The sequence below is a fragment of the Phoxinus phoxinus genome, assembly GCF_949152265.1.
Source record: "Phoxinus phoxinus genome assembly, chromosome: 7".
NCBI classification, from domain to species: Eukaryota; Metazoa; Chordata; class Actinopteri; order Cypriniformes; family Leuciscidae; genus Phoxinus; species Phoxinus phoxinus.
In genome coordinates, this window is record NC_136882.1 from 15517424 (window position 1) to 15539898 (window position 22475).

The 22475-nt window shown below is 39.4% G+C and overlaps 2 protein-coding genes across 2 annotated transcripts; one reads left to right on the forward strand and one right to left on the reverse strand.

The window, feature by feature from the left end:
• Nucleotides 1-3521: 3521 nt before the first annotated feature.
• Nucleotides 3522-10749, forward strand: ihha (Indian hedgehog signaling molecule a). Its single transcript, XM_079618809.1, has 3 exons — nt 3522-4887; nt 6532-6793; nt 9055-10749. Exons 1-3 carry the CDS (start codon nt 4588-4590, stop codon nt 9732-9734), a joined length of 1242 nt encoding a protein of 413 aa, XP_079474935.1. The 5' UTR covers nt 3522-4587; the 3' UTR covers nt 9735-10749.
• A 394-nt stretch (nt 10750-11143) lies between these two features.
• slc23a3 (solute carrier family 23 member 3) lies at nt 11144-21232 on the reverse strand. The gene is made up of 12 exons (XM_079618808.1): nt 20766-21232; nt 20341-20477; nt 20165-20235; nt 18999-19072; nt 18580-18761; nt 17869-17953; nt 15390-15585; nt 15006-15256; nt 14775-14880; nt 12417-12584; nt 12207-12302; nt 11144-11675 (listed from the first exon to the last, which is right to left on the reverse strand). Exons 1-12 carry the CDS (start codon nt 20901-20903, stop codon nt 11413-11415), a joined length of 1767 nt encoding a protein of 588 aa, XP_079474934.1. The 5' UTR covers nt 20904-21232; the 3' UTR covers nt 11144-11412.
• Between the last annotated feature and the right edge of the window lie 1243 nt (nt 21233-22475).

Below are 22475 nucleotides of genomic sequence, written 5' to 3' on the forward strand. Positions count from 1 at the left end.
CGGCTGTGGCGAGTCCGGTCCACACTGCCCGACCCTATGCCTGTCCCCTGGGCAGTGCTTTGTTTTTTTAGCAGGCGGCTAAGCTCAGTCTGCTTTTAGCCTCTGCTTTTATACATCTCTGGTATTATTTTTTCCCTGCTTGCTCCAGCTGTGACTGCCCCAACCACTCCTCGTGCTTCACTGCATGTGGAGGAATGGAGTAATCGGACATTGACGCTGCACAGCTCCTTGCATGCATGAAAGAATTCTGTGACATCTCCTGTCTTTGGTCCAATCAAAATAGAGGCCTCCAGATTCTTCAGTCGTCATGAGTGCTCAGTGAAGTTGGGATTCAGGTGCCCTTTACTGAAGTTGTGTCCCAAATGATGTACTGCACTGTGCACATAAACTCCACACCATGTCAGCTAGTGTATCTTTGTCTCAATATTGGTGTTTTTCAGTGTGAACACACAGCCAGATATTATGCTACAATATGGCATAGACCAATGAAGAAGTCTGCAAAATGGAACACACCTTTCACTCTCAGAGAAAAGAAATGTGCAAAAAAATGTTCCTTCAGGGGTTGAAGGGACAGCTTGTCACTAGGGCAATACCCTCAAATGGACATCTTTGTTCCTTATTTAACCCCAAAAGGTAAATTAGTATGTTAGTACAGATTACCAATTTAAGGTACATGCACCTTTTATAGCAGGGGTGTCCAGTCCTTTTCCTGCAGAGTTTAGCTCAATCTGCCCCAACACAACTGAATGTAAGTTTATATAATTCCTGAAGACCTTCATTAGTTGATTCAGGTGTCTAATTAGGATTGGACCTAAACTCTGCAGGATATTGCCCTTCCAGCAGGATTGGATTCCACTGTTTTAGGGATAGGTACAAAGTTGTCCCTTTAAGTGTAACGCCCAATTGACAAGCTGTTTTACCCCTAAAGGTAAAATTTTTGCAAAAAAAAATTTCTGGGAGTGATTGTATGGGAAATCTCATTCAGCTTCCACCGAAGAAAGAATGAGAGTATGGAGACTGTTAAGACCCTATGAGGTTTATCATGCAGTTCGAGGGCGCTGTCCCTCTTTCCCCTGAGGTTGTTATGGACAGCAGGAAGCGGTGAGGGAAAAAAAGCTGCCATTACCTTGAGGGGAGTGAAAGAGCGGCTCACAGAACACCGAATCCCACCACAATCCACAAGAACGCCATTCCGAAAGACGAAAACAACTAAAAACAGAGTTGTTTACCAGTTAATAGTGGAGAAACACCAAGTTGCCCATGTTCTTTCTCTCCCTCTCTCTTTCTCCTCCTCCCCTTCAGCATTCGCTCTCCCTGTCCCTCTTGCACACCCTTTGTTGGTTAGTTCCGTGGGTAGCCCTGGTGCCCATGTGAGAACCCAGCAGACCCAGTTCACTCACCCCACTGACAGCAGATGAAAGGATCCCTGGCTGGCATTATTTGAAAGGCACCCATCTCCCTCTGTTTTGGCCCGGGTGTCCTCTTATTTCACAGGACAAATTAATAACTCTGCTACATCAATGGACTCTTGCTAAAAGAGCCTGGGCTGGCGTCTGAACCACTGCCATCGCCCGGTTGACGGGGAACAGCCGCTGATGTGCTGCCTTTAAGGACGTGGGCTCTTTTCTTGAGGGCAGAAGGGATTTCTGACTGGATCTGACCACTTCTGAGGCATTGTCAACAGCCAAGTTCAATAAGCAGGCCTGCTAGGAGCCATGTCTTTATTTACGTCCATCAAAGGGAAGAGGACACGCTCCGTGGGATCCACACGCTCTGTAATTGTGTCTCTGTGATCTCCAGAGTCAAGATGCAAAAATTTGAAAACAAGTTCATCCATTGCATTCCATTTATGCATGTTGGTACTGCTTAAGCGTACCTGGATCTCATGAGGACTTGTGCATCAGTAGATAAAACCATCTATCTGTGAAAGGTGAGATAGTGGGACTATGTTACCTAGTTTAGGGAAGAGTTTTGCAAAAGTTCTTCAATACTTTAGTGACTGTAACTGAAGTGATTATTTCATAATATGAATATATGACTTTTCTGTGTGGAATTTGCATGTTCTCCCCAATGTAGGCATGGATTTCCTCCAGATACTCATGTTTCCCCCACAATCCAAAAAGATGTGTGTGTGTGTGTTAATGTGTGTATGTCTACAGTATGTGTGTTAGCTCTGTGATGGACTGGTCTTCCATCAAGCATGTTTATTGGATCAGTTAAGGTAGAAAACAGGTAGAGTTTGACATAAATAACCATTGAAGGCTTTAAAATGAATGGCAGCAAAGGAATAGAGTAGAAGAGAGAATGAAGGAAGAAGGGGAAGAACAAACTATTGAATGAATAGTTAGAGGAACATGATGGTGGGAATGAGGGATGGGTAAAATGGCCACATGGTTTCACACTGACCTGTACCAAGTGGTCAAGTTGGCTGTTAGTTTGATTGAAAGAGTGACAGTAATGTTTTCCTTACTCGCTCAATTACTCTCTTTAACTCCCTGTTCCAAATGAGGACACACCAAAACCCAAACCTAAAATACTTTGATATTTACAGACATAAATAATTAAAAAATAAATCAACACCAAACACCACGTCTGTTAAATTTGCTTTTGAAATGGGTACAAAACCACTAACCCCTTTCTGGCAAATATTTGCAGAGCTAATTTGGAAGACTTGGGTCTGTTTCCTTTGCCTCATTTAAAGAGAAATTGAACAGAGTTTGAGTGTCGTGGATATATCTGTTCTTAAGGTGCTGACCGCTGGCTCCGACTCCACACAGTCATCACTTGTGTAAGTGGAGCTTCTTCTCTCAGTACTGTAGAAGAGAGCTGCTCCTGTGTAACCGTCTTCCAAGCTACAGTATATGCTACTGACTTTACCAGTTTCATCTTCAATTTGAACAGTGAACCCCTCATGCAGGTCCCACCACTACCCATTACCTCAGCACAGGCCAGCACACACTAGAGCTCTGTATCATAATATCTGATACAAATAAAAACCATTGAGCAACTGATGTGCATGGAACCTGGAGACTGTAATATGCAAAAAAAAAAAAAAAAAAACGAAAATAATAATAATATGAGGGTCAGGGTAAAAAAGGATGCCCAAGAAATCTTTTAAAAATCCAGTTTAAAATATGTTCTTTCTGTCCAGGTCAGGCTCATACATATTTTTAAAGTTTATATAAGTATATATATATATATATTTCTTTTTATATATATATATATATATATATTTTTTTTTTGTACAATTTTGGATTTAATGGTTGTTAAACCCTTTTAGAGTTGAGTAAAAAACTATGAAAATACCCTTTTTTTATTGTGATGGTAAATATAAACGAATACACACACACATATAAATATCACACATTAAGTCATAAATATGAAGAGAAATATGGAGAGTTATTACATTTAATAAGTAAAATATAATTATTTTTTAATGACCTGGCATACAGTCATGAGGGGCTAAAGGGGTCACATGATAACAAAATGGCTTCCATCATGTTTGTTACACCACATTGCCTTTGATCTGGTTGTATAATAAGTGTTTTAAATTATTAATAATAATGTTAAAACTCAACTGATTTGTGGCTTACGTTTAAGCCACTGTCATTACCAAACTATTTATGCAAACATTTTTTCTTTTTTAAGAATGTCAGCATTTTCTCTTATTTACAGTCTGGACCATTACTTTAAGAACCACTTCGACTTTTAATGTATCTAATTTAGAATATCTTAATCGTTCAGGGGGGAAAGATCCACTTTGACTAAGCAGCATCGTTACACCTGTCACCAAAACTGAACGGTTTAAACAAACGGATCTGTTCTGATCAATGAATGATAAATCATTCCGACGAGTGCGCCAGGTTAGTCTACTGTGTTTCCTTAAGCGTATCAGGTAAGGGAGGGCAACAGTTGCTCCCGTTTGTTTAAGGAGCAGCCAGGCTCGTTCCCTATTTGTGGATCTATGAATGGGAGAGTCTGAGTCCACAGTTCTTCCCAGAGACTTGTGTTTGCCCAGCCAGGCGATGTGAAGCGTTAAAGGGAGCCGGTGGGTATACGACGCACCCAATGTGACCCATGGGGAGGAGTGGCAGGCAAGGATAGAGAGGGGCAAAAAACTGACAGGGTGCGGTCTTAGTGCGCCGGGCAACTCACTTGACGTGCGCCAAAGGACGTGCTCATTCAAAGACAGCAGCCGCAGCAGTCTCTCTGACAGCTCTCCCAGTGTGCGTCGGAGTCGCCCTGTATCTCTCTTCTAGAATCTGTTAGATAAATAAATGGACTTGCCTGCTCACTCTCATTTCGGTGATTTTCTCGAGAGACCAACGTTTCGCATTCGATGGGCACTTAACACTTGGTATCACTGGATCTTTTCTCCGGCGTCTCTCCATGACAGCCTCTGCGCAAAGCGACTTTTACGCACGGACGATGGCGAGGATAAGGGTGATAAAGAAGTAGAGGTTTTGTCCTCCCCATATTTTACCCCGTGGGGGGGAATAAGGATCTTTCGGGGGGTAGTTTCTCATTGAGCGGCGAGCTGTGCCACCGCACCACTCCGTGTCGGAGTGCCCGGCGGGTTGGGGTGGAATGCGTCTCCCCGTGGTGTTTGGGCTCCTCGTCGGCTGCGCCCTGATTTTCGCACCTGTTAACGAGGGCTGTGGGCCGGGGAGGGGACATGGGAAAAGGCGGCCTCCAAAGAAACTGACACCCCTTAATTATAAGCAGTTTATTCCAAATGTAGCCGAAAAGACACTGGGAGCCAGTGGGAGACACGATGGCAAAATCACCAGGATCTCGGAGCGCTTTAAAGATCTCACACCGAACTACAACCCCGACATCATCTTCAAAGATGAGGAGAACACAGGTGCGGATCGACACATGACGCAGGTGAGCGACACTTGGATAATGCAACTGGAACGAATTCAATTATCTGCCCATTAGAAACACACACACAATGGTTTTGATTCGATTGCAAGCACTTTAAACCTGTTGTTTAGCGGTGTGCCCTTTGCTCAGTCCCACCGACGCGCTCTTATTGATCTTCACAGCTTTCAGAGGAATTGATTGCTGACAGCGGTCTCTTAGAATCGCTTCTTTGATGGTTCTCGGGTTCAGAAAAGAATCGTGTACGCTTTTAAAACAAACGGCTTGATTTGGCCGTTATTGATGTTATTGCAGATTCTTAGCATATTGGTTTCTTTCAAGCAGGACATATTAAACGACTAAAGAATAAACAGTTATGTTTTGAACTTACTAAGATTCTCATTGAAGCATACACGGTTTCCCATCCAAAGAAAATCTAAGACCTTTTACAAGGGCTCTAAATAACAAGGCTTGTTTTGCATGCAAACGATAATGAAATAATTTGATGTCATACTTTTCCAGCGTCAATCAATCAATCATCTAACACCACCAAGATAACTTAATCAACTTATTTCTTATGTTAACTCACTCTAAAACGAAAATTAAATATGTTGACTTTGTTTCAAAATAAGTAAACCTTCCATTTAGTGTGTGGTTTATTTAAGCAATTTATAAATGAATCATAAATGACTCACGGATTTGAACTTATGACTCCTATTTCCTCCCCAAATCATGGAACAGATATTGTCTGAAATTGTGGTTATAGTTACAGTATATCTGTGCTTTGGCAATGAACACTTGTTTCCATGCTGAAATTTGAATTTGCTGTTAAAAGCAAATTTGTCTTGTGTGTTATGAAGGGTGGTGAATGTGGCTTGGTTAAATGAGTAAAAGTGAATCACTCAACATTTTGGACACATTTTGTACCTTGGTCGCTGAAAAATACCTGTGGTGTGGTAAAAATAAGTCAGTATATATTTGCGGTTCGAAGCATCACTCAGTTCTTCTCCTCGCGATTCAATAATTTGTCATTATGTAATGCTTTGCGTGGGCGCTTTTGAAAACAAATTCTTCAGGCATGAAAGAGAGGTGCCAGGGTTAAAAACAAAAACTGTGGCATATTGTCTGACATGTTAATGTGGAAAAAGTATAGGACTACAGAAATGAGTTCATATATGCGCAAATGCTTATTTATTTAGGAAAGCAAACCTATTAATTGTTGTAAAGAATACAGTGGAAATAAAGTTTTGCATGGAAGACACAAAACAGCGTATACATCATGATAATATCTAAAAAGTTACTTTAAAAGGATCAAATGCATCTTTATGTAAATACGATTTAGAGATAAGCCTGTTGATTTATTTCACACAATATTTGTGGTGTTATATCCGTACACTTCACCTTGCTTAAAAGGTGATCCATGACCATTTACAGTATCATTTACAGAGCTCTGAATAACGTGTTCTGTTTTTACAGCACTCGGTGTCATTTGTACCCATTCTTCCTCTCTTTTGTCTTTGCCCTGTGATGTATGTTTTTTGTCATTCAGTCTGTTTTGCCCTTTGGAGTTATAACTTGTCTTGTTTGCGTGTTTCTTGCAAAACTCCACGCCATCATCTTCCACTTGTGTAACCCAGGTCTAAACCTCTTTCCTTGTTGCGTTCACAGCGTTGTAAAGATAAGCTGAACTCTCTGGCTATCTCTGTGATGAACATGTGGCCCGGGGTGAAGCTCAGGGTGACCGAGGGTTGGGATGAAGACGGCAATCACTTTGAAGAGTCGCTGCATTATGAAGGAAGAGCTGTCGATATCACCACCTCAGATCGCGACCGTAGTAAATATGGCATGTTGGCACGTCTAGCGGTGGAGGCCGGGTTTGATTGGGTCTACTATGAGTCCAAAGCTCACATCCACTGCAGCGTCAAGTCAGGTAGGGCTGAGACTATGGAAATCACTGTTTATTTACATTACAGCTACAGTATATGCCACTTAACCATATGTAAAATAATATGTAAATCCAATGTACCATATACACTCAGTTCTTTATTGGCATTGATGGTTCCATGAAGAACCTTTAAAGGATTAGTTCACTTAATAATGAAAATTCTGTCATCATTTACTCGCCCTCAAGTTGTTCCAAACCTGTATGAATTTCTTTCTTCTGCTGAACACAAACAAGGATATTTTGAAGAATGTCGGTAACCAGACAGTTGATGGACCCCATTGACTTCCATAGGAAGAAAATACTATGAAAGTCAATGGTGTCCATCCACTGTTTGGTTACAGACATTCTTCAAAATATCTGATTTAGTATTCAGCAGAAGAACGAAATTCATACAGGTTTGAAAGAAATTACGGGTGAGTAAATGATGACAGTAAATGCTCATTTAACATCCATTCCAACGCACAAAAGGTTCTTTATAGAGGAAAAGGGTTCTTTTATAGAAGAAAAAAATTTTATTTTAAGAACTCTTCACTGAAAGGTTCTTTGGGGAACTAAATGTCACGTGGTTTTTCTATGCATTGCTGTGAAAACCCTCTTTTGAAACCTTCATATTATTCTACACTCTTGAAAATAATGTCACATTCAGCCATGAATTTCATTTAACTTGAGTAGTTTCCATTAATAAGCAAAATACACACATCTAATAGGTTAAACCTGGAATATGATCTGGATTTTTTTTTTAAATACATTTTCTGGTAGAAAAGCATCCAGTCTGATCTATGGTGTTTGAGCTGTAAAGAGACTCCTGACTGAAAGGTTCATATGCGTTCAGTGTGCAGTTAAGTCAGGTGTGTCTTTTTGTGGTTAAGTTGGTCAGTTCTCATTAACTTGGGTGAGATAAGTGGTAGACCTGGGATGAAGGTACAGGTAACAGACCACATCATTAAACCTTAAACACCTGCCTCTACCTGAGTCACCAGAGACCGAATTATTGGCCAGACAACCAGGAAAGTAAAAGTGCACCCAATCAGTATTTTATTGTCTCTTCTGGCAGTTTTCTCTTTTGACATGTATTATTATTATTTTGTAATTTTTTTTGCATGGTAAAAAAATAAATTTTGCTCTAATTTAAGATGGGTTGAAATAATCGGTTTCCAGTTTAGAATCTAAGAAAGATAAATTTTCATTCAAAACCCATCCTTACAACACTTACACATACACAATAGGTTTCTGTAGATTCATTTAGGGTCTGACTATGACCCAGATTTATGGCCAAAAATGTCAGTTTTTTTTTTTTTTTTTGTCTGTGGAGTATTTCAACACTGCTAGAGAGGAATGGGACCTGTGTGTGGACATTTGTGAGGCACTTCTGTTATCTGTCTGATAGAGCATGCAAACACAAGCAAGACCTTTTGTCTGCTTATGCTTTATCAAAGTCCTATAGGTGTGTTCTTCTTCGACAGTTACTGCCAGATTTCAGGCACTGACCTCAGTATAACATAAGAAATATGCAGTTTACCAGAAAAGATACATCATATATTTAATATACTTCATGTATATATATTTATGAAGTGCACAAGGGAAAATATGTATGTGTGTGTATATAAGAAAGAATATGCCTTAAGAAGTTGGCCTGGCTGCCAAAGTGCTGTGAGATGATTAACCAACTCCTTTGTTTTCCAGACGGCAACTCTGTTGTCCCTTTCTCAGATCTCTTATCTCAGCCTGTCTTATCACCTGGCCTTGGTACTTACCTTTCCCAAATATTTGTGTAGGACTCCACGGAGACTTGAGACTCATTCTGGTTTTTGTAGTGCATTGCGTAGCTCCAGATCCCAGTCACTTGTTTAGGACAGGAGTCATAGAGAGCTGAGATGGTTATTTATTAGCTTTTATTGCATTTTTAACCACTGACCGGAGTCGTGCGAAAAGCAAAAACGAATTAGCTTGAAGGATGGCGCTTGAAATGTTTGCTTGCACACGCCAGGTTATTTTGCCACTGCAACTCTCAGTTTGATTGGATTTTTATGGGTTTACAATGAGAGCGGGAATGTGTTTGTGTTTGGGTGTGTGCGTTTTAAAGATTGAAGATTAATCTGAAGAAGGCATTGAGCCATTTAAATAACCCAAACTCAATCTTTAATGAATGCATGACCTTTGGAATTGTCTTAGGGTACTGTGCACATTTTATTTTTTTAATTTTATTGCTCATTTCAACCATTATATTCTCTCTATGTGCATTTCAGAGAACTCTGTGGCTGCTAAAACCGGCGGTTGTTTTCCCGCATCGGCTCTTGTCACCGTTGAGGACGGAAGCGTGAAGACCATGGACCGCTTACAGCCTGGAGAGAAAGTACTCGCTTCATCAGAAAGCGACGGCAGTGGGATGCTCATCTACAGCGAAGTCATCGCCTTCCTGGACCGCGATCCTTCCGCAGAGAAGCAGTTCTACACCATCGAGACGGACTCGGGTGCTAAACTGAGCTTGACGGCGGCCCATCTCCTGTTTGTGTCGGAAGGGAACTGCTCAGGGCCTGTAGCGAGTGCAGAGCTGAAATCTGTATTTGCTAGTGACGTGCTGCCGGGTCAGTGTGTGGTGTCCACACGAGGAGCAGGACAGCTGGGACATCTGTCCCGGGTCATTAGGATCCAAATACAGGAGGACAAGGGCGTTTTCGCTCCGCTCACCCGCCATGGCACGGTGGTGGTCAATAGTGTCGTCTCCTCCTGCTACGCCGTCGTGGACCAGCACTGGCTGGCTCACTGGGCTTTTGGTCCACTCAGGGTACTTTATAACTGGGGAGGGCCAGTTGGACATCAGGCTGTGGGGATACACTGGTATTCCTCACTGCTGCACTGGGTTGGGACTCATGTGCTGGATCCAACACACTTCCATCCTTGGAGCATGATGGACAGTAATAGATGAAACAAGCACAAGGAATGAGAATGTCACTAGATGAAGTTTTTGGAAGGATCCAAAAGAGAACCCAATCATTTATGACCCTGAATAGACTAGAAACCTTGACAAACTAGAAGGATGCAGCTATTCTGTGGGACATGGACGTGACAAAATTGATCTTAAAAACCCATATTTAACACTTTTCAATGGGTTTACTATACTGCCTACACTGGAACATTATCACGAATATACCAAGACGCACACACATCTCTTTTTCAGTCTCTTTCTCTCTTATACTCCCATACACATTCACTAAACACATAGTTGTAGCCATTGAAGTGAGGAAACTATAGATTAATTTTCTTTACTCCGGTATGCAGTGACTCAACCACAGACGATCAGATCAGACCAACGCGGCCTGATAAGGTTTGAGACGGAGGAGGAAGTTGTGTTAGAAAAGAAACGAGGCTGGAAGGTACACACAAACACACCCACTTTACAACTGGGTTAAAACTAGGCCTTTAAAACATCAGGAAAATACTTTCAGGTGCATAATTACAGTTTTGCGTTCATTCATATGGTCAGTTACATGTTTCGCACTGTAAAGGTAGAGGTGTCTTTCCCAACTTAATCAAATATTTAATGGTCACATTGTACACTGTATTTCTCCATCTAGCATACATAAGGGTTTTGAGTACTTTTATGTAGGCTTCATTCAAAGAAATTAAGAGTTTACTCTGTGCAATGTGTAGCAATGTTATAAGAGTTTATGCCAGTTTATGTAGTCCTTATGTGTGCTTTATGCAGTAATACTCATTGTATTTCCCATACAATTTACTGTATTTATCTGTTTTGTGGCATTATTTACATTTTACTTAAAGATGTCAGAAATTATATAATATTTGTAAAACTATTTAAAGATCTATTTTTCAGAATTAAAGATTACAGAAATATCTGCCTTTGTCTTTTTTTTAGCCTCTTGACAAAATTGCTCTGCTCTCAGAAGTTCACGCCAAAATGTATTGTGTATTAAAGGGTTAGTTCACCCAAAAATGAAAATTCGGTTATCATTTACTCGCCTTCGTGTCGTTCCAAATCCGTAAGAATTCCTTTCATCTTCGGAACACAGATATTTTTTAATAAACATCTGAGCCAGTTCTGTACTCTCCATTGACAGCTATGCAACTACCACTTTGATCTTAATTCTAAATTAAAGCCTAAATTAAATGTGTTCATCATATAAACCGCTCAATTCATATGGATTAGTTTTACGTTCTCTTTATTAATTTTTTAACGCGTCAAAGTGGTAGTTGCGTAGCTCTCAACGGAGGGAGAGAAATTGCTCAGATTTCATAAAAAAATACCTTCATTTGTGTTCTGAAGATGAACAAAAGTCTCACGGGTTTGTGACGACATGAGGGTGAGTAATGACATAATTTTAATTTTTGTGTGAACAAACCCTTTAATACAGTGGTTCTCAATCAGGGAATGTCAAATAAATACATTATTAATAATAAGTTAAAACAATCTAACTTAATAAATTAATTAATCAAAAATCAAACATTGTGTTGGACAGTGAGGGGCCTTGAGTCAAAGAAGACTGTACCAGTCATTAACAATACAATTTATAAAAAGCAAACCCAGAAAGAAACAAGTTAAATACAATTTGAAAATTAAAATAAAATATGGACTGAGCTGCAAGAATTCAGCCACTGCCAACACGGGCATCCTTGTCAGGTAATAAGCTAGACATCTCTGGCACTGTCGCCAGCACCTCTTCAACAGTTGGGCTTCTGCAGGCACAGAAGAGGACGGTTCTGAAGCCGGTCAGCTCCAGCACTTTCATCACAGGCCGAGGCGGGTCGTACATGGCGTCTGGACTTGGGCTGAATCCCTGCTGCTGATCAGCGAGAGACAGAATCTTCTTTGTGCCGTCATGTCTCGCCAAACCCCTCTCAGACAAAGTCCCTGAATGAAAAAAAATCACATACATTAAATCAAATATTTCTTTCGCACACTAATATGCACACTACCGTTTTGAAAGACATGTATACTTTTATGCATCAAATTAAATGTACCTTGAGAACCAAATCAGCGTATTAGAATGATTTCTGAAGGATCATGTGACACTGAAGACTGAAAATTCAGCTTTTCCATGACAGGAATAAATTGCATTTTAAATTGAAATAATATTTCATAATATTACTGGTCTTACTGTGTTTTTGATCAAATAAATGCAGCCTTGGTGAGCTTAAAGGAACACGCTGACTTTTTGGGACTTTAGCTTATTCACCGTACCTAGCTAGCTAGCGGTGAGTGCGTCAGACAGAGTTACGGCACGCACGGAGATGAGAAGGGTAGGTATGGACTTATCTGACTCTGGGGGATACGGTGAATAAGCTAAAGTCCCAAAAAGTCGGCGAGTTCCTTTAAGAGACTTCCAAAAATGTTACCAACCCCAAACTTTTGAATGGTAGTGCAATTTCTCTGTTGTTTTACCTGAAACAGTGTGCTCTAGAAGAAAAGCCAAAACCCCCACAAAGAAAACTGGTAAGGTTAAAAGAGACTGAAGAAGAACGTCAACACTGACCACACCTGTAAAAAAGAAGATGAAAATCCTTTCAATTAAATGTCCAAATCAACAAATTTAAATTAGGAGTAAGAATACACTACACAGTAGGAGAAAATACACTCTTGTGGTTTTAGCACCTGTTTGTATAAAACTGTAGTGAAGTCTGAACCAGTGCGGCAGTGCTAAAGACATGAACATTGTGAAGCCGATGTTGAAAATGTTGCGTCCTGAATCCACGTCAGCATGTTGGAAATAAGTTATGCCTGTTGCTACAGCAAGTGCGTAGGTCACACTGAGCACAGCACCTGAGAGAACACGAGCACAAGCAAACATTCAGCCCACGCTTTTAAAGCCATATAGTCTCAGACAGCTATTAAAGTCCTCTACTATGCTTTTTTAAACGTTCATCATTTTGTTTTGGAGGTCTCCTACAATAGGTTTATATGTATCCAAGGTCGAAAAAACACTTTAATTGTCTCATAATATACAATGTAGCATCAGCTCTTTTCTCACAGTGTCTGAAACGGTTCGATAAAAGATTCAGTCTCTCTAAACCCCTCCTTACCGAGAGCATACTCTGCTCTGATTGGCCAGATGGCCCAGTCGTGATTGGTCTACTGCTTACAGCGCGTCGGACACCAAACACCCTGAATTTCAGCTCTTCTCGACATGTCGACGACAACACCAACCAAACTCTTCCAGGCCTCAACTACAACTATAGTGTTTGAGGGTCAAAGTAGACATTGTTCACGGGCAGCCAAAGAAGTCCATAGGCTGGCATTGTGCAAATTTCTAACAAACCTATTTTTCATGGGATTATTGGCGACTCGTTTCAGGCAGTTCAGAATCTCCATTTATCTTTCGCTTTGATCTTTGATACTCTGCAGACCTTTTACATTTACAACCAGCTATATTACACACTACATGAAAGGTAATATCTGAAAAAGCATAATAAAGGCACTTTAAGACTGAAACAACTTAACTGTAGGTTGACCTGCGGTGTGTTTCCCGTACAACGACGTAATTCGACGTAAATTTGGAGTGCTGTCAATACAGAGAACAACGACAAAAATCGGTGTTGCCTATACCGTGTTATCCTCTTTTTAAAATTTGCACCCTGTTGATTTCAATGGGGCACGTTTTAAACCTGCTTTTAGCCTCTTTACATCCTTAATGTGTCATTACAAGTGCCCAGCCATGTGAGTGATTCCTTCAGAGGGAACACGGTGAATCTGACTGCATTAGATGTGAAAGATATTCATAAAAATGATGTTATTTCAGCCAGCGCAAATACCTGTATTTACATCCTGTTTTCGGTCAAAGTCCAAAGTAGTCGATTGTCGAGTTCACGCACATAGGTTTAGTTGCCTATGATCACGGTGCAAATTTTAAAAAGAGGATAACACGGTGGAGGCAACACCGATTTTTGTCGTTGTTCTCTGTATTGACAGCACTCCAAATTTACTAAAAAATTAGCTCAATGTTAAAATTGACCGGAGTTCTCCTTTAACTACCATAGTTTGATGTATCGTTAAAGAAATCAACTAGCTAGTAGTCACGACTGTTTCCCGAACCAGTATTGTCGCAAATTGACCATTCGCAAAGACCCGCCCCCTTTAGTTACTGTTGCTATGTCCGACAAGCCACGTCGCTCTCACCATTAATCTCTTCCTTTTAGTTCATTTATAGCATCAAATAAACATGAATAAACATAAGAAGGAATGTTGTTTTAACCGTGGAAAGACATCAGTAAACTGGGATTTTTCAAGTTCAAATCCTCCCATGTTAATCCACTAACTCTCCTGACTGCTTTGTTGGACAAAATGGTGGATGGCGAAGCATGATTGGTCAGATCACCTGTCAATCAAGCTCCCTGCGAAGGGTCAATTGGTCATTCAACCTTGTTGGTTAATGATGTCACGTAGGTAGTGGAGTAATAACTCCTTTTAATTAATCTGTTTGAGATCGAATTAATAGATGTGTTGCTGTATATTACAGACATGGCATCTGAGGTCTATTTCTCATTTTTCTCAGTTATTTTGCTTTATTTCCAGATTCAATTATAGGCCCATTCTTACAGTAGAGCACGTTCGCACATGCGCACTCTTCAAAAACAACGCTTTAAATCTCTTGACAAACTAAAAGACATAAATGACAATATGAATGTATTCTAAATATAAGATATAGATTGTACTGAATGCCAGCTTGCTTATTTTGCTCAAGATAAGGATTAATTGAGTCCACATGCCATCCAAACAAGAAACTGTGCTTCTAACCACAGGTCGAGATCTGTCGTTCCAACCACTCAACTTTGCGATGCTGTTTGCGAATGTTCGTTAGAACTATGTTTTCAGGAAACACAGACTCGTTGAACTATGCTGATAACGACGGAACTTGCAACCATAGTTGGCTAACGATGCTTTTGGGAAACGCACCCCTGATTGTTACCAGCAACATTTACCATTTAATTGAGTAAACTATAAATGAATAATCACCATGTATGGCCAGAGGGACAGAGCAGAGCATCTGCGCTAATTGAGGAGACACACCCAGAATTAACAACAACACCCCAGCGAGCTGCACTGTGCTCCGGGACCCAGACTGTGTGAGAAAAAGACATCATAAGGATAATTAAGAGATGTTGTAATAAACATCAAAAGAGTTAATACTTTTAGGCAAACGTAGCAATCACAATACCGGTGTGACATGCATCAATAGACTCTTACCTGGCTGAGCCCAATAACACATGCATTAGACACACTGCTGCACAGTCCTAGTGGCGCCCCCATCAGGCCAGCGATCACACTTCCCATGCCATCCACACACAGGCCTCTGTTACAGGCATGTGCTGGGGGCACAGGAGCCTTCAGGAGCCGAGCTGCCATCACGTACACAGCTGGAGAGCTAATGCTGGCAGACAGGCCTCCAGCCACTCCTGCTGCAATGCTCTTTCCAGACAGCAGAGGGAGTGCTGAGGCTGAAAGTATACAAGAAACAAAAAACATAAGAAGAAGGGAAATTTGGAACTCATGACAAAGTGTATTACTGGTTCACTGCTAATACCTTTAAGGAAACTAAAAAAGGAGGAAAAAAAAAACATTTTATATTACCAGGAAGAGGAAAGCCCAGCCAGGGTACAGAGTCATTAGGAAAGACGAAGTCAGATGAATGTGGACTGTTGGAGGACTGAATGAAGGTGGCGTTTCTGATTGTTGAGAGCATCTGGGTCACAGAGGTAAGATGGACGTGACCCCACCGCACCAGTGCGGCACAAACTGCCCAGCTCACCATCACAGATAGAAGTACCTACACAGGACGGACACAAAGAGAAGTCTATACTGTATTTGTTAATAATAAGGAACCCTCATACAAAAACCCATTAGTGCATGAATGTCATTGATTTACATACATAGACTAAAAATGGTTGAAATTAATTGCAAAAATGTCTGTAGTGAAGTTCTGATAAAAGGTCATTTATTTGTAGATGCCACATAGTTTCATTTTATATCGAATGCAGTGCACACTACAGTTCAAAAGAGTCAGTATTTTTTTTATTATATTTTTTAAATAAGTCTGTTTATGCTGCTCACCAAGATTGCATTTATCTGATGCAAATACAGTAATATCATGAAGTATTATTACAATTTAAATTAAAATATTTGAATATATTTTTAAATGTAATTAATTCCTGTGATGGAAAAGCTGAATTTTCAGCATTGCTGCCTAATTTTTTTTTTTTTTTTTTGGGGGGGGGGAAACTGTTATACATTTTTATTCTGGATTATTTGATGAAAAGTTTAAAAGAACAGAATTGATTTGAAATATAAATATTTTATAACATGTATTTACGTTCATTTTTATCAATTTATTGCGTCCTTGCTGAATAAAGGTATGAATTTCCTTTAACAAATCGTATTGACCCCAATATATTATATATATATTCCATAAAAATATTCCAATCTTAAGTTCATGTTAATTTCTGATACATTTTCTAATTTATATTTATAAATTACCATTAACCAAAATTTTTAGGTGTGGCTGCACACAAACATCCCCACATTAATAGATTTGCACAGACTCGGATGAGAATAATAACTAGACAGTCAGACATAGCACAGAATAATAACCAATAAGAATTTCCCAAAAGCAAGATTCCAATACGAGCTTACGATCACTCATAGAACTAGAACTGTTTCCCATAACCTTTGACAACATTCAGTCCCATATTAAATTAAGAACATTTTAGCCAAAGATCACTGTAACACAACGCACCTCTTTGGTGGGAAACTTTGCCAAGATCAATGACATAATCTTCTTACAGGCAAAACATCAATCTAATATACTGCAGGTTAAAAGCGGTAAAAGAGCTTGACAACCAGTGCAACAGGATATCCCATATATCATGAGTGAAGGTGTCTGTGTTACACTGGTTTTGGAGGAGACAGTAAACTTCTCTTTTGTGTAAAGTTGTGTGTAGTCACACAACTTTAAAAGTGAAAAATAAAAACACTTGCAGCATGGCTCTCAAAGTCAAACTAAAGGCTGGAATACACTACATGACTTTTGCCCAGAATTTCCCTCCGATTTATAGTCTGGACAGGTCGATGCTAGTTGCCGAAAGTCAGAGCCAGGTTTAATTTCCCAGAAAATTGCAAAGTGTATGATGGGCTCAGACTATGAATCCATCCAGTCACATTATATCAAACATGTATGATATTTTGAACCAACTTTAGAATGGTGTTTCTGCATCCGTTTGTTTTTTTCAGAGCGACTTGAAAGTCTGGTAGTTTGTGATCCTCAATCGTTAAGTGTATGCCCAGTTTTTCTCTGTAACCATTTTACAAAGTGTATGATGCCTAGTGTTTTAAGATTTGTAAAGTTTTGTAGTGCATTCCAGCCTTTAAGGTGCAGTGAGTGATTTCTAGGAAACACCGTTGAAAATTGATCGAACCGAGAGCCACAACACACTTGTAGCCAATCAGCAGTAGGGGGCGTGTCTACTCATGGTGGGGGAGGAGAAAGAGTGAGCCAATCAGTAGTAGGGGGCGTGTCTTTTAATGATGGGGGAGGAGAGAGTGAGCAAGAGGGAGATTTGAAGAAAGACTGTAGAAAGAGAGATGGCTGAGAGACATTACAAAAGAGAAAGGTCAAAGTAATATCACTGGAAGAAGAAGGGTTTTGACCAGGCAAGAGCTTTAGGACCCGCGTTAGTATTATAAAAGCTTTTCAGCACTGGAGAGACTCAAGCGGGAAGGCCTGAAAATGGACACTGAGGTTGTAGTTGTAATGTTAATATACAAACTCTTGCTTGTATATACTCTTGTACTTTATGTTCAATTTTGTTCTTTCTTGTCATTCGTTCACCATCTTCACTTTGTTTTTTTGTGAAGCATTATTTTGCTTCAAATCAGCTATGATAAAGAGACGTCCACTCTTGCATTGTGTGTTTATGAATTTTGGGGCCGGAGCAATGAAGCGAGGAGTGTGTTTGTTTGGGTTGATTTCAAATATCAACAGTGTTTCTCAGAAATTGCTTACTGCACCTTTAAGTCATTCTGAATTTGAGCAACATCCCTTGATGTAACTCACAGAGAGTCTCCTGGAGACCGAGAACACAGTCAGCCGCAGAAACGAGTGCAGATACTGAGAGAGGATCACTAGAAGAATAACTGCCCTAAAAAAAAGAAAGAAAGATATTCGTATTTAGAGTGCTCAGTGTATCCATGTTGCACATTGAGTTCATAAAAATGACTTATTCTTGCAACTATTCTGATTTAACCTTGAATCATTGTCACATACAGGGTATCTCTATAATGTTCAATTACTCGATAAAAAATTACTACAAATTAATAACAATATACACTGCTATTTCTTTCCTAGACAGATTGCAGTACAAACTAAATAAAAGTTGAATGGACTTTATATTAAGGGTCTTTGACTACTACGTACTAACATTTAAATAAAATGTACACTTATTGTGTACATGCATGTTTTTGCATAGTATTTACATTTTAAAATTAATTACCTGCTTGTAATTACAACTGTAATTTATTTCTGCAATTACATCCATAATTACATGGTTGAACCTTCCTTTACACCTTAACCTTAAACCTTAAACCTACCCATACCACTAAACCTGTCCCTTACCATATCCACCTTAATAGCAGCAAATGTGTTTTGCAATACAACATGAACACAATAAGTATATTGTACTGAACAGTTTTTCTTTTTTTAATGTAAGTGTATAATAAAGTCACCCGAGTACACAATATGAAAGACCTCAGAAAAGTGAGTCCTTACAGTGCAGCCATGCCCCAGTGGTCAGAAGAAAGCAGTGCTGCCTCCCTGTAGATGGAAAATCCCAAAATGCAGAGGACAGGGGCCAGAACTAATGGTCCACAACGTCCCAATGCTAACCCACTCAGACCAGTCAAACCCACAGCGAACTGCACAATACCTGTAACCAGAGTCATGCCTCTCAACTACACACACACACACACACACACACACACACACACACACACACACACACGCACCAATAAGCACACAGAAATCAAGATATGAAATGATCAAGATGAAATATTAATGTATCAATAAATAAATAAAATAAATACAAATCTTTTGTTGTTTTGCTGACATTACTATGCACTACTGCAGAACAGTGTGACAATGGAGGGGTGGTCTGAATGTTCAGCACCACGGACAGCACTGTGCTCTACCTCTCTTATTGGGTGTGCTGGGGCCACAGGCTCCTCTCCTTCAATACACTGACCCCTGCAGGCCAAAGGAGTCCCTACCACACAATACCATTACATTAATTTCAGAATCAGAATCAAAATGTTTAGATGTACAAGTATGTTTACACACACAAGGAATTTGTCTTGGTGACAGAAGAAGTTTAGAGTGCACAGAAACAACAACAACTACAACAGTACACAGATCGTAAAATAAAGATACGTGAATATATATATATGTCACGGTTCTGTTAGTTTGGACTTTTTGTGTTTCACCACCTTCTGCCTGAGTTAGTCGTTTGTTGTCTTGGTCACTCATTATGTTCAGCTGTGCACTCATTATCTTTCTTGTTATCACTTGTACTTAAGTTCAGTTCTGTTTGTGTTCATTGTTGGTTATTGTCTACGTTACGTGTGTGAGTAGCGCTCTCTCTGTTTTGGATTTATGCCTGTGGATTAATTAAACATAGACTTTCCTCTTCATCATCTTGTTTGTGTCGATCATCTACACAGAATATGTGACAATATATATATATATATATATATATATATATATATATATATAGTATATTCCAAATAGTAATGTTTCCAAACTTTTGACCGGTACTATATATATTATAACCTATGATTTTTTTCTTGATCTTTTGATGAATAAAAATGTAAAGAACAGGCTTGATTTAAAATAGAATAGAATAAAATTTAAAACAATATACACTACTGTTCAAAAGTTTGGGGTCAGTCATTTTTTTCTATCTTTTTTTTAAAGAAATTAATACTTTTATTTAGCAAGGATGTGTTAAATTGATAAAAAGTGATGGCAAAGACTTATATTGTTAGAAAAGATTTCTATTTTAAATAATTGCTGTTCTTTTTTACTTTGTTTTTCATCAATGCATCCTTAAAAAAGTATCACAGACTGGAGTAGTGTGTGTGTGTGTGAGTGTGTGTGTGTGTGTGTGTGTGTGTGTGTGTGTGTGTGTGTGTGTGTGTGTGTGTGTGTGTGTGTGTGAGATAATTTGAATGTACAAGTGTGCTATATACAAACAAAAATATAAAATGAGCATCAATGATCGTCTTGTAATCTACTAATAATGAGTAGATTATTAGATCGTCTTTGACTTCATTTTAATTCTGGCCAGAACCATTCTGACCTGACTGAGCAGAAAGCAGCACTAGGGCAGGGATCAGAAAGTCCAAAGATGGAGCCTGGATCAATGGCAAACTGAGAACAGAGGAAACATTGGACTTAATCCTATAGATTGTTTTGTACTTTAGTACAACTGTATCAACTTCAAATGGAAAGCAACATGGGTAAATGTAACCTTACCGTGATCCAATCCAGCTCTGCAGTAGTGTAGCTATACCTGAGTAAAAGAGCACATAGGCCACGATTCTTTCCTTGTCTACGTCCTGAATTAGTGCACTCACAACCAGTGCACACAGAGAGGACAGCACCAACACATGCTGCATGGAGACAGAGCGGGAAAAACAGACTTTTACTCTCTCTTTTTTTTCTTTGCTATGCTCATTAAGTTTGCTTTAAGGACTTTATATTTATGTAGTACTGTAGGTTATGACTTTAAAATGTCAGCATTTATGTTCTCGAATTGCCAAAAGAACTCAAGGATGACTTCGGGTTTAAAAAATATGTTGTTAATCCACGCAGGATTTAAAGTGCATGCTTTAATTGTACTCTAGTGTTATATGACTTTGTCAACTTGTAAAAGAAATATATAAAAAAAAAATACTTACTTGCAGAGCAAGGGCAATATTCAGCAATAATGAGGGACGGCAATCCACGTCTATTCTTTCCACTCCTCCAGGCTTTTCCGGGTCCAAAGGTTTCTCTTTACATGTACACAGTTTCTTACATCTATCAGTCCTCGCCATTGTTTCTGACTTTTTTTCCTCCTTCTTCGTCTTTCCTTAAAATGCTATTTGGCCCGCCACTGTTTACAATGTTAGCTTTCTCCTCTTGTCTTCCCGCTTCCTCCTCATATGATGGCCTTTGACTCAGTTACGCAATGTGCACTTTTTCATGAGCATTACTTCTTTTAATCATTATCTTCCTATTGACTTAAAATAACAATGGATTATTGCAACAGCTTTGCTTGGGAAGCTGATATGACCTCTGGAGAAAATGAGTGATTATGCTTGCCACTGTAAATCCACTGTTAAACATATCCTTGTGAAAAAGAATTGTGCATCTGAAGTGTACTTCAAATCTTAAAAGTAAACTTTAAAAAAACTGTACTTGCAGATAATATAATATAATATTAACATTAATATAAATAAAATAACAGTTGAGTTTTACCGTTTTCAAATCCATTCAGCCAATCTCCGGGTCTGGCGGTAGCACTTTTAGCATAGCTTAGCATAGATAATTGAATCTGATTAGACCGTTAGCATCTCCAATATGACTAGGAACTATACTTTCATTCCTGCGTAATAATCAAGGAACTGTGCTGCCGTACCAGCAGGAGCAATGATATTACAAATTTAGTGCCGGTCACGTTGGAAGTTACCGAGCTGGGGACTATTTTCAGGCGCTGGGTAATATTATTGCGCCTGCTGCACCCATGGTACGGCAGCACAGTTCCTTGATTATTACGCAGGAATGAGAAGATAGTTCCTAGTCATATTGGCCTAGAAAATCGCAACTTTTCATTTTCTGTCGGTCTTAGTACACAATGTAACTACAGAAGAGTCAAGTTTTAAATAGGAAAAATATCGAAACTCTTTGGTAATTTTTTTGAGAGAGATGCTAACGATCTAATCAGATTCAATGATCTATGCTAAGTTATGCTAAAAGTGCTACCGCCAGACCCGAGATCGGCTGAATGGATTCGAAAACGGTAAAACTCAGCTGTACGATGAGCCTATTTCCAAAAAAAGTGGTGTTCCTTTAAAGCTGCAATCCACAGTTTTTCCTCTTTGTCGCCATCTCTGTTCGAAATCTGCAATTGCAGTTATTCGCGGAATTATCAACTTTACGTGGGTTGTGGCTCGGTGCGGCACAGCGCGGATGAATCCAATGTTTTGAGGAGAATGTGCGGCTGTCAGTCACCGCGCCGGTGTGGATACTGGCATTCAGAATCACAGATTATACTTTTTGGAAGTATGACCAAAATTTTCACTGGAAAATATAATCTGAACAAGTAAATTACATCCACTTTTGTTCCGACCAACTAAGGGGAAAAAAGCATTGCAGTAACGATTGCTTATATCACGTCAAACCATGCAAATTACACTTTGTTCTCAAATTGTAATGTTAACAACATCAGCATTGCGTGACTACATTTAATGCCCTTCCTTGTTTTCTCATGGGCCCGGTTGCGGTCTCTTTTTTTTCTATAGCCACTCAGAAGTCTTTAGCATTTTACAACGGGTGAATCTCCAGTTGTCACTGGTGATTGTCGTTTGAACCTATCTGGATCCTTTTAAAAAGGGCACTTAATAATA

Coding starts and splice junctions, on each gene's coding strand:
- ihha (XM_079618809.1), top strand. CDS start 4,588: ATGCGTCTCCCCGTGGTGTTTGGGCTCCTCGTCGGCTGCGCCCTGATT. Junction 4,888..6,531: donor CGGATCGACACATGACGCAG/GTGAGCGACACT, acceptor TTGCGTTCACAG/CGTTGTAAAGATAAGCTGAA. Junction 6,794..9,054: donor CCACTGCAGCGTCAAGTCAG/GTAGGGCTGAGA, acceptor TGTGCATTTCAG/AGAACTCTGTGGCTGCTAAA.
- slc23a3 (XM_079618808.1), bottom strand. CDS start 20,903: ATGGCGAGGACTGATAGATGTAAGAAACTGTGTACATGTAAAGAGAAA. Junction 20,478..20,765: donor ATATTGCCCTTGCTCTGCAA/GTAAGTATTTTT, acceptor GTCTCCATGCAG/CATGTGTTGGTGCTGTCCTC. Junction 15,586..17,868: donor CGGTCTCCAGGAGACTCTCT/GTGAGTTACATC, acceptor CGTCCTGTGTAG/GTACTTCTATCTGTGATGGT.